At 40.9% G+C, this 18417-nt stretch overlaps 1 protein-coding gene across 7 annotated transcripts in view; it reads right to left on the reverse strand.

The window, feature by feature from the left end:
• The window catches only part of ATRX (ATRX chromatin remodeler), a 643287-nt gene that overhangs the window by 177968 nt on the left and 446902 nt on the right, over nucleotides 1–18417 (reverse strand). For all 7 annotated transcript variants that reach the window (XM_033946347.1, XM_033946348.1, XM_033946345.1 and 4 more), the window contains one exon: nucleotides 16790–16959. In XM_033946347.1, coding sequence (XP_033802238.1) covers nucleotides 16790–16959 — 170 coding nt within the window. The remainder of the gene's footprint in view (nucleotides 1–16789; nucleotides 16960–18417) is intronic.

The raw sequence follows: 18417 nt of genomic DNA on the forward strand, positions 1-18417 counted from the left end.
GAAGAGAAGCAGAGGGTTTAGAACAGGGGTATCAAAGTCCCTCCTCGAGGGCCACAATCCAGTCGGGTTTTCAGGATTTCCCCAATGAATATGCATGAGATCTATTTGCATGCACTGCTTTCATTGTATGCTAATAGATCTCGTGCATATTCATTGGGGAAATCCTGAAAACCCAACTGGATTGTGGCCCTCAAGGAGGGACTTTGATACCCCTGGTTTAGAAGAAAGAGAAGCAGGTCAGTCTAGGACATGTTTAGTTTCAGGTGGTGGTGGGACATCCAGGTAGTAATATCAGCCAGACAAGTTGAGACTTTCTTGGATTTTAGGTGAAATCTTGGGCGTAGAGAGAAAGATCTGGGAATCATCTAGTAGGACTAAAGGAAAGAAAATTCTCAGGTAAGAACATTTTTCCTTTCTTAGCATCCATGACAATCCAGGATACAGCAAAGTAGTTCCCATAAGTCATTGGAACTTTAAGCCTGGAGTTGAATAAGACCAAACCCAAAGGCTAGAAAGCTGGAGATATTACAGTGAATGAACATAAGAATAGCCTCACTGAGTCAGACCAATGGTCCATCTAGCATAGTACCCATCCTCAAAGTAGCAAATTCAGATCACTAGTAAATGGCAAAAAGCGCAAAATTAGCAATATTCCATGCTACTGATCCAGGGAAAGCAGTGGCTTCCCCCATGTCTGTCTCAATAACACACTATGAACTTTTCCTCCAGGAAATTGTCCAAACCTTTCTTATAACCAGCTACATTAACTGCTCTTACCACAATCTCTGGCAATGCGTTTCAGAGCTTAACTTTGGAGTGAAAAAATATTTCCTCCTATTGGTTTTAAAAGTATTTCCCTGTAACTACAAGGAGTGTCCCCTAGTTCTTGTAATTTTTGATGGAGTGAAAAATTGACCCACTTGTACCTGTTCTACTCCACTCAGGATTTTGTAGACTTCAATCATATCTCCCCTAAGCTGTCTAAAGAATAATTCAGTTCTTATTTCATAAAAGGAAATGGGAATGTGCCCTTATAATATAACCCTGGAAAAAATAATTTGACACAATATTCATCAGATAACAACTATAACTTTGTTTATGATGCACAGGAGTGATGCTTAAATGCAGCCCCAGCAGTGGGGAAATGAAGCTGATGACAGATGGACTTCTATGGTCTTTGCCCCATATATTGCAAGTTGAATTTATTTGATATACCGCAAATATAAAACCAAGCAGCAAATCTAAAAGCAGTTTACAATAAAAAAAATTAAAATTTAAAAGAAAAATGAAACAAAAAAATTAGGGTAAAAACAAAACAATCAATCAACAAAAAATAGTAAGTCATAACATGAAGAAAAACTACTGAGAACATGGGGAAAGAGGGAATCAGCAGATTACAAGACAGATCAGGACGAGCTGGAGTTAGCTTTGATGGCAGTTCCAGCACTGAGGCAATGTGGCTGTTGCTGGAAGGACTTCTACAGTCTATGTCCCATATATGGCAAGAAAGATCATATCATGAGAACAGGTCTTGCCTATCATGGGGGTTGGGGGGGAGAGAGGACATCTTATAGAGGAGCTTAGCAAGAAAAATGAATTACTAGATTGTTGGTTCAACATTGCCCTGATGATGAGTGTTGGGCAGACTAGATGGACTAGATCAGTGTTCTTCAACCACCGGTCCATGGACCAGTGCCGGTCCACAGAAATTTCCTTCCTGTCCACAGGGCCAGCACGTGCATCATGCCCAAAACTGTGTTCTTCAACCGCCGTTCCACGGTGCGATCGATGCGGCGTTATCTTTGAGCCAGCTCCCTCTTCCTCACTGATTCAGTGCACAAAGCCACGGGCAGTGGCTCCTACGGGCATCCTGCGCCTGAACTGGAAGCCTTTTCTTTGACATTGAAACGTCAGAGGGAAGGCTTCCAGATGAGGCAAGGGACATGCAAGGTGCAATTAGTACTATTATGGGGGCGGAGTCTGGGGTGGAGATTAGGTAGGGATGGGCGGGGTCTGGCCCACGACTTAGCTCTGTGTTCTTCAACCGCCTGTCCACGGACCGATGCCGGTTCACAGAATAATTCTTTTATTTCTGCCGGTCCATAGGTGTAAAAAGGTTGAAAAACACTGGACTAGATCACTGGTTCCCAACCTTGTCCTGGAGGACCACCAGGCCAATAAGGTTTTCAGGCTAGCCCTAATGAATATGCATGAGAGAGATTTGCATATAATGGAAGTGAGAGGCATGCAAATCTGCTCCATGCATATTCATTAGGGCTATCCTGAAAACTTGATTGGCCTGGTGGTCCTCCAGGACAGGGTTGGAAACCACTGGACTAAATAACTTTCATTATGGTAGAAAAAAATAGCCAACAACAGAGGGATAGGCTCTTCCTAGATAGAAAGAGGAAATTAGAAGATTCTCAGTAAAAAACTTTTGTAGTCTAGATTGAGTGCCATAAATACTTACAGCTGTGCAACAAGGATTTGGGAAGACAACACCCTCTGTACCGTATTGCAAAAAAGAAGGCAGAGAAATTGAAGCAGCAGTCAAATATAAATAGTTCCAGAGATATAAGAGATTAGAATACTGTGGGCAAAAATGAAGCCCTTTACATTACCAGATCTGGTATGCTGTCCTGGAAGTGGAGGAGATGAGAGCATTCCAAGCAGAACAAGGACCAAAGCTTGAGATCCCCAAAATTACTGGATTTGTGACCACTAGGAGGCATAAGGTAGTGGTAGTTGGCGATTCCCTTCTAAGGGGTACAGAATCATTCATCTGCAGACCAGACATGATGTCACGAGAGGTATGCTGTCTACCTGGTGCCAAAATCAAAGATGTTACGGAGAGCTTGCCGAGACTCATCAAGCCTGATGACTATCATCTGATGCTGCTCATCCACATTGGCACTTACGATACTGCCAGGTACCCCTGCGAACGTATCAAAAGTGACTTTGTGGTTCTGGGAGAGAAGGTGAAGCAGTCAAGTGCGCAGGTGGTATGCTCGTCCCTGTCGAGGGTAAAGGCCTGGGCAGAGAAGCTCACATCCTGGAGATTAATGCGTGGCTACATGAATGGTGTCGTCGAGAGCGTTTTGGCTTCCTGAACCATGGGATGATTTTCCAAGGGCTGCTGAGAAGGGATTGTGTGCATCTATCAAAGAGAAGAAGAAGTGTCTTTGCCGGCAGGCTGGCTAATCTACTGAAGAGGGCTTTAAACTAGAAGTGATGGGGCAGGGTGATTGATCAAAGCTCCCAGGTGAGTATAAGCCCTCAGATAAGTAAATCACTGAATACCTCTACACGATTGGGAAAATGGGGCAATGTCTGGAAAGCAATATGTACTAATGCTCGAAGTATGGGAAACAAGATTCTGTATCTGGAAGCTGTGATGGAAGAAGAGGGGTTGGATATAGTGGCGATCATAGAGACATGGTTCATGGAGAACCATGACTGGGATGTAGTTATACCGGGCTATAATCTGTTTAGGATAGACAGGGTAGGAAGAAAAGGAGGGGGGGAGTAGCGTTATATGTTAAAGATCATAGTAAAGCCACACAATTTCAGGATCTGCAGGGCAAGGAAGAGGCACTGTGGATCAATTTGGAAAGAGGGAATGGTGAATATATTTACATTGATGTGATATACAGACCTCCTTTACAGACGACGGAAGAAGTAGATAGAGATTTAATAGTAGACATTCAGAATATATCTAAAAAAAGGGGAAGTCAGGTGATTTTAACATGCCAGATGTTGATTGGGGTATCCCTATTGCGGGGTTTTCTAGAAGTAGGGAGATTCTGGATTCTCTACAAGGAGAAGTGTTCCAGCAGTTGGTAATGGAGCCCATGCGGGATGAGGTCATACTGGACTTAGTGCTTACAAACGGGGAAAGTGTTTCTGATGTTACAGTGGGTGATCATCTGGCATCCAGTGATTACTGCATATTAATATTAAGAGGTCTCACAAGAGTCTTATACAGGAGCATAGATACCTCCTTTTTTCACTGGCCATACCTCTACCTATGCACCCAAGCATTCTTCTAGTTTTTGCCATTGCCTTTTCAGCCTGTTTGGCCATCTTAAGATCATCACATACTATCACACCCAAGTGCCAGTTCTCTTTTGTGCACAAAGGTTCTTCACCCCCTAAACTAAACCTTAAGTTTTTATACCGCATCCTCTCCATAAAGATAGAGCTTGGCATGGTTTACAGGAACTTTAATATAAGGAAGGAAAAACAAATAAGAATTAGTAATAGGGCATGACCTTGCATTTCTTAGCAATAAATCTTAGCTGCCAAATTTCAGACCATTCTTCAAGCTTTGCTAGGTACTTTCTCATGTTTTACATACCATCAGGGGTGTCTAATCTATTGCAGATTTTGGAATCATCTGCATAGAGGCAAATCTTACCAGTCAGCCCTTCAGCAATATCGCTTACAAAAATATTAAAAAAAGAGGCCCCAAAAACACACCTTGAGGCACACCACTAGTAACATCTCTTTCCTCAGAGTAATCACTGTTGCCTTCCACTCAACCAGTTCCTGACCCAACCCATCACTTTCGGACCCATCCTGAGGGTACTCAGTTTATTTAGACATCTGTGTGGAACATTGTCAAAGACTTTGCTAGAATCTAAATACACCATATCTAGTGCACTCCCTCTATTCAATTCTCTGGTCAACCAGTCAAAGAAATTGATCAGATTTGTCTGACAAGACCTGCCTCAAGTGAATCTATGTTGCATCGCGGTCCTATAATCCACTGGATTCCAGAAACATCTCTATTCTTTGTCTAAAAAGTGTTTCCATTAATTTACTTACCACAGAAGTCAGACTTACCAGCCTGAGGTTCCCTACTTCTGCCTTACTTCCACTTTTGTGGAAAGGGACCACACCTGCCCTTGTCCAATCCTCCCAGAAGAAGTCCAGAACCAGCAATCTTGAGATACAGGAGCCTGAATGCAAAAGAAGGGTATAACAAACATAGCAGCCCCAATGAAAGCCTGGCATTTCGCTGCAGGAGAAAGAAGTCAGGTTGGCGTGGGAGATGAGCTCCGCCTCCTGACACCCACTGCGGCGTCCACTTTAAACTTTTCTGCCTCTTCAGGGCATCTCCACTGTTACCGGGAGCTGCCCCAACGAAAGCCTGGCATTCCACTGCAGGAGAACGAAGTCGGGTCGGCGTGGGAGACGAGCTCCGCCTCTTGACACACCCTGCGGCATCCACTTTAAACTTTTCTGCCTCATCAGGGCAGCTCCACTGCTACCGGGAGCTGCCCCAATGATAGCCCAATCAATGTTAACAGAACCCAAAGCAATTAGGACATATGCCAACAATAAAAGGAAAAAAGTCCCAATAGTGTCACTGAGAGACAGAATGTGGGGGGCAGCATCGGAGCTAACAAACCTAAAAAAAACTAGAAATCTCAGTGTGGATTGTGAAATCAAATAAACAATGAATCGTTCAATATTACAATCCTTGTGAGGGCACCCGCCCAACACACCATACCATCATGGAAACCTCATTGTATAATCAATCATCAGTGTAAAAAGTGTAAAACACCAGTGATACTCAAATTAATAATAATAACAATAGCTCCAATGATGCCCCAACACAGGAACTGCACAAACATGAAAAAAAATCACTTATCTTAATCGGGGCTCAGTGTGAGATGTCAGAACTCCCAGAATGAAGCGGGGCAGACAAGCCCAACGGGAACTGCATGCGACAAAAAACAAGACAGCTGCTTCAGAATAAAGGTTCAACTGAGATTCAGTTTCGGAGAATTATCCTTCATCATGAACCATTAGATTAGCAAGCACAAGAGCACAGCATCAGAACGCAGGGAGAAGCACCCAGCAGCAGGCAGTTGAGAAATTAAACTGAGTGCTTACGATAGCCCGGCATTCCGCCACAGTAGAAAGAAGTCAGGTCGGCGTGGGAGACGAGCTCTGCCTCCTGACACCCCTTGCGGCGTCTACTTTAAACTTTTCTATTTCTTCAGACCCCCAGACTTATCCATTCAACTCCTTACCCACCACACTAGCATACCTCCTCAAACTCAAACCCCAGCCACCCCCTGCGGCACCAAGTTTAAATAATTTGGCCTCCTCAGGCCCCCCCAGACTCATCCATTCAACCTCTTACCCACCATACTAATATACCTCCTCAAACTCCTGCTAACCCTCTTTCTCACACTTCTTCCCCCCAAACAAAGAAAATAAAACAAACAAACAAATATATATATATGTATACATAAATATAAAAAAATAATTAAAAAAAAGTAACCCAAGACGGTAATATAAATTTACTACCTTCTCCACCTTCAGACCCCAAAACGAAATCCCCACTCAATCAAATTCTCCCGATACTATGCCTTACCAGTCTCGCAACAATAAACAACACTCCTCTCAGCAGCAATGCTCACCCATGAAATGCCAAGAAAATTACCAAAATGCTATCCCGATAATCTGGAACAAAAAACAAAAGACAGCAAAAACAGCCTCTCCTCAAACCCCACAGCAATCTGCAACCAATAAAACTAACAACTGAACTGAAAAATAGAAAAACCTTCATCTCCATCCCATGCATGTACGTCAACGCTAGATCGGTGATGAATAAATTATTCCTCTTAAACGATGTAATCTAACAATCCGGCTCTACTTTTCATCACTGAAACATGGCTAAAGGACCCAGATGGCCCAGAACTCCCACACCTCTACCCACAAGGATACAACATACTTCAATTTCCCAGGAAACACAAGTGAGGTGGCAGCCTAGCAATAATATACAAATGCTCATATACCATCACTGAATTAGACTCGGCTGCCCACCCAGATCTAGAACATATCGTCTGCAAACTGGAAGACAAGCCCACCTCCACACTCAACAACACTGGAATTCTTCTGATCTATAGACCCCCCCAACTCTCAATCAAGCTCTATCCTCAAAATGACAGAACTAATAACCAACCTGACATGCCAACACACGAAACTGACTATACTCGGCGATACCAACCTCCCTCTTGAATCCACGGAGAACAAAGATAGCCATAAGCTCAAAACACTATTTGACTGCAAAATCACTGTAATGCCTTCAGGACCCACACACGAAAAAGGTCACACCTTAGATATACTTGCAACCACTCCAGCCTATCTCACTACAGACATCAAATGGTCCCCTGTACAATGGACCGACCATTACCTCCTAAACTGTCACCTAAACCTTTCTACGGAGAACCGAAGTGATAAAGCCACCAGTAAAGAAAAATTAGTTCAAGGAAGGTCACAACCAAACCTCTTCTGGAACATAGTATCAAATCCCTAATTACCCCTTCTAACTGCACTACAACAATGCTAGCAAGCTGGAACCATACCATAACCAACACTCTAGACATCCTTACCCCCCTCCACTCCCGAAAAATAAAGCAACATCAAACTTCCCCCCCGGTTCACCAAATCACTGAGAACAAACAAACAACTATGCAGACGACTGGAAAGGAAATGGAGAAAAAGCGGAACGCAAGAACACAGAATACTTTGGTGCAAAGCAGTACATAAATACAAACTCAACTTATCGGAGGCCAAAAAAAACTATTACGCCTCCAAACTAGGCACCCAAAGATTGAACACAAAAAATTTATTCCTCCTGGTACGACAGCTCATTACCCCACTGAACCAAGACTCCATGGGTCACCCCAACAAAATTACTGCACAAGAACTAGCAGAATTATTTTTACATAAAATCAAGACAGTTCAATCCGATGTAGACAAAGCGATTACCACGGAACATCGTTCTCTTGACACTCCAAGACATTCCACAGAACCTACAAATGCAGACCAAATCTGTATTTCATTCTCCGGCTTGTCCATCTCAGAAACAACAAAACTACTATCCAAACTGTCAGCACGTCGCAGTCCCCTAAACAACTACTCCACCTACCTCCTTGCAACCGCGCCCAAGGAAATCATCATCTCGATCACCAAACATAGTAACATAGTAGATGACGGCAGATAAAGACCTGAATGGTCTATCCAGTCTGCCCAACCTGATTCAATTTAAATTTATTTTAATTTTTTCTTCTTAGAATCCAAAGCTTTACCCGGTACTGTGCTTGAGTTCCAACTGCCAAAATCTCTGTTAAGACTTACTCCAGCCCATCTACACCCTCCCAGCCATTGAAGCCCTCCCCAGTCCATCCTCCTCCAAACGGCCATTTACAGACACAGACCGTGCAAGTCTGCCCAGTACTGGCCTTAGTTCAATATTTAATATTATTTTCTGATTTTAAATCCTCTGTGTTCATCCCATGCTTCTTTGAACCTTCTCAATACCTCCCTAAACCAAGGCCAATTACCAGAAACAATGGTGAAAAACAACATTTACTCCCAAATCAAAAAATCCAAAGGCATGACCTCCAACTACAGACCCATCGCTATACCTATTCTAACAAAAATCATCGAGACCCACGTTAAGTAAACCACTTGCAATCTACATCATTCATGTCTCCACCTGACCCAATTCGGATTCCATCAAAAACACAGCACTGAACTTCTCATCCTCACTTTAATCACAAAAACCAAACAACTACTTAGTATGGGACATCAGGCAATACTCTTGCAATTTGACATTTCAGCTGCCTTTGACTCCGTGGATCATCACCTATTAACAAAACTGTCAGAAATTGGTATAACTGGAACAGTGCTAAAATAGTTCTGACTTCCTACAAAACAGGGAATACATCGTTAAAAAGAACGAAGAGATCTCCAAACTCTGGAAGGCCTTTTGTGGGGTGCCTCAAGGTACTCCACTTTCCCCCATCCTGTTTAACCTTTTCATGAGTTCCCTTGGAAACATCAAATTCAATGATGAAAGCATAATGTGCTACGCAGAAGACATTCTGCTCCTCATCTCCACAACCAACCAGTCAGATGTCACCAAAGTATCAATCAATATTGAAAGAATCCAAAATTGGGCAACAATCAACAAGCTAAAACTAAACCAAAACAAAACCTTATATTTCCACACAGCCCAACAGACAGCACCGACAAGCATCACTCTCGGAACGGGCCAAACCCTCACTGTCGATAAAACCTTCAAAATCCTAGGCTGTATTCTTGACTCCACACTAACCATGGAAGCCCAAATCTCTAATATTTGGAAAAAGTCCCTCTTCACCATGAGGCAACTAAGACTCTTCAGGCTGTACTTTCAACATCACTTTGCTCTGATTGTACAGTCGATGATCCTAACACAACTGGACTACTGTAACTCTGCTTAAATGGGTATCAACAGCGCACTGACCCACAAAATGCAACTCATACAAAACACAGCTGTAAGATATTTTCAACCTGAAAAAATACGACTCGATATCAGCCTTCATCAGGCAACTACACTGGCTACCCATCCCATCATGAATAAAATTTAAAACTTCATGCATTATAATACCAAATAATTCACGGAAACTCAGCAGCTCCACTCATCCAACTCTTCTCAAAAGCATGGTCTACCTCCCACAGAATCCTTAACAGGATACTACTGAACCTCCCTTCAACAAAGAATCTCCAATATAAGCAAATCTTTCACTCCATGCTCACCTTCCTTGGAGTGAAAACCTGGAATGACCAGAACAGAACCCAACTACACCACATTATGGAAAAAAAATGAAAACTAGCCTCTTTGACACTTAAACTTCTCAGATCTTCCCTTGCCCCATATTTCCCCTTTTCTCCTTCCCTGCTCTCTTCTTTTTGTAAGTTGCCTTGAGCCTGCTTAGGTTAAGTGCAACGAAGAAATAGAAGATTAGATTAGATTAGATACAGGACTCTAATTTTTGTGCAAGTCACTGAGCAAGCACAAAATAAAAATGGTGAACTTGAATTCCAAGAGACAAAAATTATAGCAGGAGTAACCAAAAAATTACTTCTTCGATACCATGAGTGAGAGAAACTGATAAAACCCATAAACTGTTCTATTCAAAAGGGAAAAAAAAATACTGTTTCTTAAGCGGGGAAATCTTGCTTCTGCAAATAGAGCCCGTGCTTTTTTTTATTTATTCATTTTGCTCCCTCCAGATCCAAAATAGTACCCTCAGTCTCATCTTTGATCTCACATGCAAACTACTGCTAGATTTCTGAAAAACAGCCCTGAAAGCTCAAACTCACAAAGCCACTTAAAGATCAGAATTCTAAATGAAAAGCAGAGACCAGAAAGGCATGGAACAGTCAATATTGAAGAAAGAAATTGCTGCCCAAACCATGAGTAGGAAGAATCATTCAAAATTACATTCCTATCAGTTAAAGTAACATACAGCTCATTCACACCACAATAGAAACTAAAGAAAAAAGTGTGCTTGCTGTTTCTGAAGATCAAACCTGAAGTCCACAGAGAGAAAAGGTGATGGTGATGCGGTGAGGGAGTGGGAGGAAAGGGACTCGGAACCTCTGAGCATTGCTCTCCAGCTCAATCCATATGCAGTTTATTTATTAGACGCCAGTTTCTTAACTGGCCAAGGAGAGAGCCTCAGATAACATCATCCTCAAACCGAGAACACCTCAACCCCAGGGAAAGGGGAAGTAAGAGGAAAAAGAAAGATTTGTAAATGGTCTAGGGAATACTTTGTTGTGTCCTTTTAATCAGGTTTATTTTGTATGCTGAGAAGAAATTGAACTTAACCAGTTTAAGCAGTTCCAGAGCTGAGTAAGCCCTTTTAGCCCAAAAATTGCATGGTATACAGTTACCATCTGCTGGAGACAGAGAATACTGACATTCAATGGCTGCATAGTGACTCACACAGAACTACTTTGCGTCTCTGTCTCCATCCACTGGATGACAAATTTAACCCACTTGGTTCTAGACCGGTCTGGTCTGGATGCTAAGAAATAGTAAACATCATTTGGCCTCTTTCCTGCTGGTCAAAATGACTCTAGCTCTTCTGAATCTTTCTGACTGCAATGCCAACCTTGTAAACACACTTTAGAACAAAAACAAGGATACCTTTCATTTCCCTAACATTAATTTATATGTTTTTTATACATTGCTCAAATAATTTATCTGATACAACAGAAATATCTATAAGGCAGTGTGCTCCCACACTAGACTTCAGTCCTTTGTAAAAAGACATGCAATAGGGCTGCCAACCACACATGCTATAACCCAAAACACCGAGTTACACCTAGCATTCTTCATGATTAATGCTACTCAAGACTAAGGAAAGGGGAGTGGGGTGTGTGGAATTATCAAGATGGGATACTCTTAAATCAGGTTATTTTAGCATGACTTGTGAATTAACCCAACTTAAGTAGCACACACTGAGAGCTTTGTGTCATGTGTGGGGAAGGTTAAGTGGAAATTAGAATCATCACAATTTTGTTTATTTAAAAATTTATATACCGCATGCAACTATGCGGTTTCCATATCACATACATAAAATCTTGTTTCCCTACAATCACCACATATAATACAGACGTGTCTAAACATCATTAATCGTCCCTGTTATAAACAGGGATAGAACGCAAATTCAATCAATTCAATAAACTGTTTATAAAAATGCTCTATTATACAATATGTCCATAAAACGAGATTGTTTTCCAAGAAAACATAACTCATTATAAATGAACGTAATCAGTTACACAAAAAAAGTTTTATTTTATTTTTCTTTCCAGCTTATGATTTATCTTTAATCTTATCTATTGTTTTGCCTTTTGTCTTTGTTTTGTTCTATTTCTATCATTTAAATTTCTCCAGAATTCTACTGTTCAACGACTCCCCCTTCTGCTTCTATTCCTTTCTCTCCTCTCTTCTACCTTCCAAAGTATTTAGATCAATGCTGTCTTGTTAAAATGTTTATTTTATTTTTATTTTTCCTCTAACTCTACTTTTCACTTCTCTATTACCCTCCAGGTACTTTAGTTAGATTGTGAGCCTTCGGGACAGTAAGGGAATTTTTCAAGTACCTTTCTTATTTCTAATCTTAGTGTATATTTTCTGTAAACCGCTTAGAACCTAACGGATGTAGCGGTATATAAGAAATAAATTACATTACATTACATTTACATTACATGTGAAAACAGCATCATTCTTGTGTCATACTATACGTGTGTTCCACCCCTGATGTAAAATTTCATTCATTCACTATACTTGGGATACATATTCAAAATATATATAAACTTCACAATTCCCAAGTCAGAAAAATATATTTATAATGGTATGATTATATATTAGCAATTCTCATCAATCTCCCAGTCCTCAGCAACACCGCTCACTGCTCAAATGATTTTTTTTTAAAAATTATTTATTTATTTATTTTCAAAATTTTTTTACCAAGTACAACTTGTACAGAAAGCGTATTTAACCAATAACTTTTACAATATCAAAGTGTGAAACATCCAAACTTTAAAAAGAAAAAAAAAGAAAGAATATAACAAAATGGTCAAATAGTTCAAGTTCTCTATATAATAATAATAATAACTTTATTCTTATATACCGCCAACAATCTTGCGACTTCTAGGCGGTTTACAATAAAGAGAAACTGTACAGACAGCGAATTACAGAGTATAGCAGTGTACATCTGATTATAACAACATTAATCGTGATAACAACAGTTCGTATGCTGCAGGGCCATGCGGCTTACAAAGAATTAGAAAAATTCCATAAATTGAATGGAGTATTCATAGTTAGTGATTAGGGGTTAACAGTTTACAAGTTCGGTTTTGGGATGGTATTACGAAGGGGGGCTATTGTCCTGGTTCGTTCCCTAGGTATTTCGAGAACAGGTAAGTTTTTAGGTGTTTCCTAAATTCTCCATATTTGTGTGTGTAATTAGTTTTTCTAAGTCTTTGCCCCATAAGGCTGCTTGATACGATAGAAGTTGTTGATGGTATCTCTTATATTTGCATATTTGCTGGTGGGGAGACGAATTTCAGGTGTGTTCTTCTCTCATGTCTGTTGGTTGGGAATGAGAAGAGGTCTGTTATGTATTTAGGGGCTAGACCATGTAATACCTTGAAGCAGAGACATCCCAGCTTGAACTTCGTTCGTGCCTCCATTGGCAGCCAGTGCAGGAGTCGGTAGGAAGGGGTTATGTGATCAGACTTCTTCAGCCCGAAAATCAGCCTGACTGCTGCGTTTTGTATTAGTTGTCTGCATTTGCTTCTGGGAGATTGCCAGATGGGTAATGTTGCAATAATCAAGGTGGTTTAGTATTAGGGATTGTACTAGAATTCTGAAAGCTGAAGCGTTGAAGTATGCTCTAATGGACCTAAGTTTCCAGAGAGTGAAAAACCCTTTTTTGATTAGGGAGTCCACATGGTCTTTCATAGTTAGACCTTGGTCTAGTATTACCCCCAGAACCTTCATCGTTGGTTGAATGGGGTAGTTAAGATTGTTAATGCGTAATGATTTTGTCGTATTATGTGCATATGGTGAGGCTATAAAGAATTTAGTTTTGTCTGAATTGAGCTTCAGTTTGAATTCTGTGGTCCATTGTTCCATCAGGTTTAGCGCTTCTGTTGTTATGGGGGTGATTTCGGAGGGAGACTCATTAAACGGGATAATGATTGTGAAGTCATCTGCATAACTGAATACTTTTATACCTCGCTGGGCCAGATGCATGCCTAGTGAAGATATATAGACGTTGAAGAGTAGTGGGGATAGTGGGGACCCCTGTGGAACGCCTGATGGGTTTCTCCATATTTTAGAGAGGTTGCAGTTGAAGCGTACTTGATAGGTGCGGGTCGTAAGGAATCCTCGGAACCAGTCAAGTACCTCACCTCCGATGCCGATTGCGTCTAGACATTGTACCTATATAGGTATAAGAGGTTCTTAGAGGTGAATCAGGGAGGCTGCCTTAGACCCCAGCAGCACCTTCAAATGAGGCCAGGCTGTGGAAACCAGAAGATCTCTGATTTTCTTCTGAAGTTTCTGTCTGTGTAGCTCGGGAAGAAACTCATGGCCCCACAGGGTATCGAAGAGAAGGTCCAGATACTCCAACATCTGTGACAGCTACAACTGGCTCATCTTTAAGTTGACAATCCAACCCAAGCATTGTAGAAGAGACACCATCATCTCCACTGCTCACTTGCCGAGGAGTCCAGATCAACCAAACGTCCAAGTAAGGATAGATTTGGACACCTTGCCTGATGAGAAAAGCCAAAACTACCATCACCTTGATGAATTTGTGGGGCGTTGTTATGAGCCCTAAGAGAAGAGCTATGAATTGTAAATGCTGTTGCAGAACATGGAAACTCAGAAACCTGTGATGCTCTGGGTAGATTGAAATATGGAGGTAAGCCTCCATGAGATCCAAAGACATCAGAAACTCTCCAGGAGAGACAGCAGCTATGACAGTGCGCACGGTTTCTGTTCGGAAATTAGGAATCTGCAAGAAGTGATTGACCAACTTGAGAACCAGAATGGGTCTCCAGTTATCTGAGCCTTTCTCTGGCACGATGAAGTATAAGGAGTATCTACCTAAGCCATACATATAGTTGACAGTTTACGGGCTAAAGAGTCCATCCCAACTGATTTACAACAAAACTGAGGGGTTTTGAGGCAGAAATCAAACTTTGAAAAAAAGATCAATTAAAATCAAAGATGGCCACTAGAAGCGAATTCATGCCGAAAATCCAAAAATAAAAAATAGCGATTTGGGGTTTGGGGAGGTGAGAGACCTGAACCCTACCCTCAGAAACTCTGAAAAAATTAGTTTTACTGAGTTCCATAGACCACCCTCAAAGCTTCCATGGGAAATAATGGAGGTGTACTTACAATCTGAAGTGCCTGCCTATCATGTCTGCAGCTGAATAGAGGAAAAAGATTTTCTGCCTCAGAAACTGCTCCAAATGAGCAAACATGAAGATTTTTGGACTGCCTGTCGAACAGACTCAGACTGTAATCACTGCCCCTCTACGGAACCTCTATTGCAAATGGGAGTGGGAAATGCAGCCTGCACCCTGAAATCCAGAAGGACTTTTACTCAGGACATATACCTGTATAGCCTACGCATAAACCCCCAGGGACAGAGAGCAAATGAGCTCCCAAGGGAATGGACCCAGAGTCTGAAAAGGGTGGCACACAACAGGCTGGCTTCATAGGTCCACCAAAGTTTTGCTGGGAAGCAGCAGTCCGTCTCCGTGGGTCCAGAGAAGAACGACTAAAATGATTAAGGGGCTGGAGGAGTTGCTGTACAATGAGAATTAGAAACTGGGCCTCTTATCCTTTGAAAAGAGGAGACAGACGGGACATGATCGAAACATTCAAGATAAAGACAGGTTGTTCACCCTCTCCAAGGTAGAGAGAACGAGAGGGCACTCTCTAAAGTTAAAAGAGGATAGATTCCAAACGAACGTAAGGAAGTTCTTCTTCACCCAGACAGTGGTAGAAATCTGGAATACTCTTCTGGAGTATGTTATAGGGGAAACACCCTCCAGGGATTCAAGACAAAGTTAGCCAAGTTCCTGCTGAACCAGAACGTACGCAGGTAAAGCTAGACTCAGTTAGGGCACTGATCTTTGACCTAAGGGTCACGGTGGGAGTGGACTGCTGGGCATGATAGACCACTGGTCTGACCCAATAGCGGCAATTCTTATGTTCTTTCCTCTGGCAGATACTGCATGGGGTCTCATGGCACTGAAGCCACCAAGAAAAACTAACTTTAAGTGAAGAAATAAGAAAAAGATGCACAGCATCTAAATGGATTGCTTGCAGAAATTGAAAACTATAGGTGGCTCTAACTCTCTAAGGTAGAAGGAGTACATGCTCAGAAAAGTGTTTGGATTTCTTAAACTCCCTGATTGTGGGAAGGGATTGAACAACTAGAATATGAAATCCGGAAGGGACATAACAGGCGGCTTGATGTTAAAAAATCAATAGCTCTAAGTAGTTCATTGTCAATGCTAATTAATAAAATATTTCTCACTATTTTAATGGCCATATCTGATTTTTTGGAATTTAAAATCCAAAATGCTATATACTGTGCAGCAAGGTCAATTAGGAAACAAAGTCAAGCATTATTGATCATTTCTAAAACTGAGTTATCATTCAACAGCAATTCAATTTGTTGGGAGGAAAAAAAAAGATTTTCTTTTTTTCATATTAACTATCAACAGAATGCTACATTTCCTTGACTCAGTATTATTGTTTTAAAAGCTTCTGGCACCAATGGTGTTATATAATTTTAACGTATTTATTACATAATATGAGTAGGGAAGTACATCTATATATTCCTATGCATATAACCACCAAATAGGTATAAACAGAACTACAAGTACACTTCAGTAACTTTCAAACAGTCTGCACCAAGATTCTGTACAGGTCTCTTTTTCAGGCTATTTTTCTTTTTTTTAATCTGAGTTTGAAATTCTGCAAATGAGTAAGAAGCATAGTGTCTTACTACTGAAAAGGCCAAAGTAAAATAAGGCAGGAAGCACTGATTAAGCTTTATGTCATAGAACAACTTCAATCTACAGGTGAAAAAGTTTGCAGTCTTGATAGGAAGAATCTCTGGTTTCAATTACTCTGAACTGTACATAAGTCTTGGTGAAAGTGAGACATGAAAGACCCAAAGCAATACATGCATATCACCAATATCATAATTGAAAGAAAAGATGAAGGCTGACATGGAACAAATACTTCTTCCAGGAAAGTGATCCACTGGCTTATCTATACTTTCTTATTATGTAAAGCACCTTCTGTAATCTGACACAAAGTTCTGAATCAAGCTCAAAACAGAGAGACAAGTAGTTTTCTTCCACCAGAACGTTTTGCATGTATTTTAAAACTCACTTTCTTCTGTTTTTACATCAGGAGTGCTGTTTGAAATTTCTTCAGTATTTCCATCACCACCTCCTCTAGACCTAGAATTCCAGACTTTGATCACTTCAACATCATTATCACTACCACTTTCACTGGAATCAGAATCTCTCTTCCTTTTTTTCCCTTTGGAGTTTTTTTTCCTGAAAATAAAGCAAAATATTTCCCTAATGTTCTGGCCAAGATGAGAAAGAAGGCAATGCCACAAAGAATACTGAAATCAAAAATAGAACTTGCCTAGCTTATAGATATTAAATAATCCATAAAATTACAAAATCTAGACAAACATTAGCATTCTAAATAGCAGTTTACCCTGAGAGAGAGACTGACTGTGTGTATGTCTCTGTGTTTAAATATAACTCCAGATAATGAAAGATTAGGTTCTTACCCCAATAATTTTGTTTCTCTTAATATATACAGGAGTCCATACGTTAGCTGTTGATTCCCATTAGCCACAAATCTGCAGAAGGGTGTTACTGTAAGATTTTGAACTCCTCCTCTTCTGCAATGGAGAATAGCTCCCTCTTCAGTTGGTACCAAAGCAATCAAAATCCACTAAAACAGGAGGAGGAGCACAGGGAGCTCAGCAACAAGCATATTCTGATCTGCTCTGTAACTTATGAAATAGAACAATGATCAATAAACATTTAACTAGCAAACACTGAACAATAAATTACATACATGAGTAAATAGGAGCCAACCTGCAAAGTGCAACTAGTAGGGGCTAGAGCAGTGTTCTTCCTGGAGTATTCTGCCTGGAGTATCAGTTGCCTCATCTTAAAGAAGAATTTTTTCACTAGAGAGATGATGTGTGTTGAAGGTTAAGTCTGAGTCTAGTGTAACTCCAAGTACTTTGGAGGAATTTTCTATTTTTAGTCTCTCTCCTGTGGACAGTTCTAGCTCTGTGCTAGGTAGAGAGTTAAAGTCTCCAAACCATAATATTCCTGTCTTTGATATAGAATAATAGAAACATGATGGCAGATAAAGACCAAATAGCCCATCTAGTCTGCCCATCCGCAATAACCATTATCTCTTTCTTTCTCTGAGAGATCACATGTGCCTATCCCAGGTCCTTTTGAATTCAGACAAAGTCTCTGTCTCCACCACCTCTTCCGGGAGACAGTTCCAAGCATCTACCACCCTTTCTGTTAAAAAGTATTTCCTTAGATTACTCCGGAGCCTATCACCTCTTAACTTCATCCTATGCCCTCTCATTGCCGTTTCCTTTCCAATGAAAGAGACTCAACTCATGCGCATTTATATTACATAGGTATCTAAACGTCTCTTATCATATCTCCCCTCTCCCACCTTTCCTTCAAAGCATACAGATTGAGATCATTAAGTCTGTCCCCATATCCCTTATGGCAAAGACCACGTACCATTTTAGTAGCCTTCCTCTGGACCGACTCCATCCTTTTTATATCTTTTTTAAGGTGTGGCCTCCAGAATTGTACACAATATTCTAAATGAGGTCTCACCAAAGTCTTATACAGGGGCATCAATATCTCCTTTTTCCTACTGGCCATAACTCTCCCTATGCAACCTAGCATCCTTCTAGCTTTTGCCGTCACCTTTTCAATCTGTTTAGCTACCATAAGATC

Source organism: Geotrypetes seraphini, chromosome 5 (genome assembly GCF_902459505.1).
Source record: "Geotrypetes seraphini chromosome 5, aGeoSer1.1, whole genome shotgun sequence".
Taxonomy (NCBI): domain Eukaryota; kingdom Metazoa; phylum Chordata; class Amphibia; order Gymnophiona; family Dermophiidae; genus Geotrypetes; species Geotrypetes seraphini.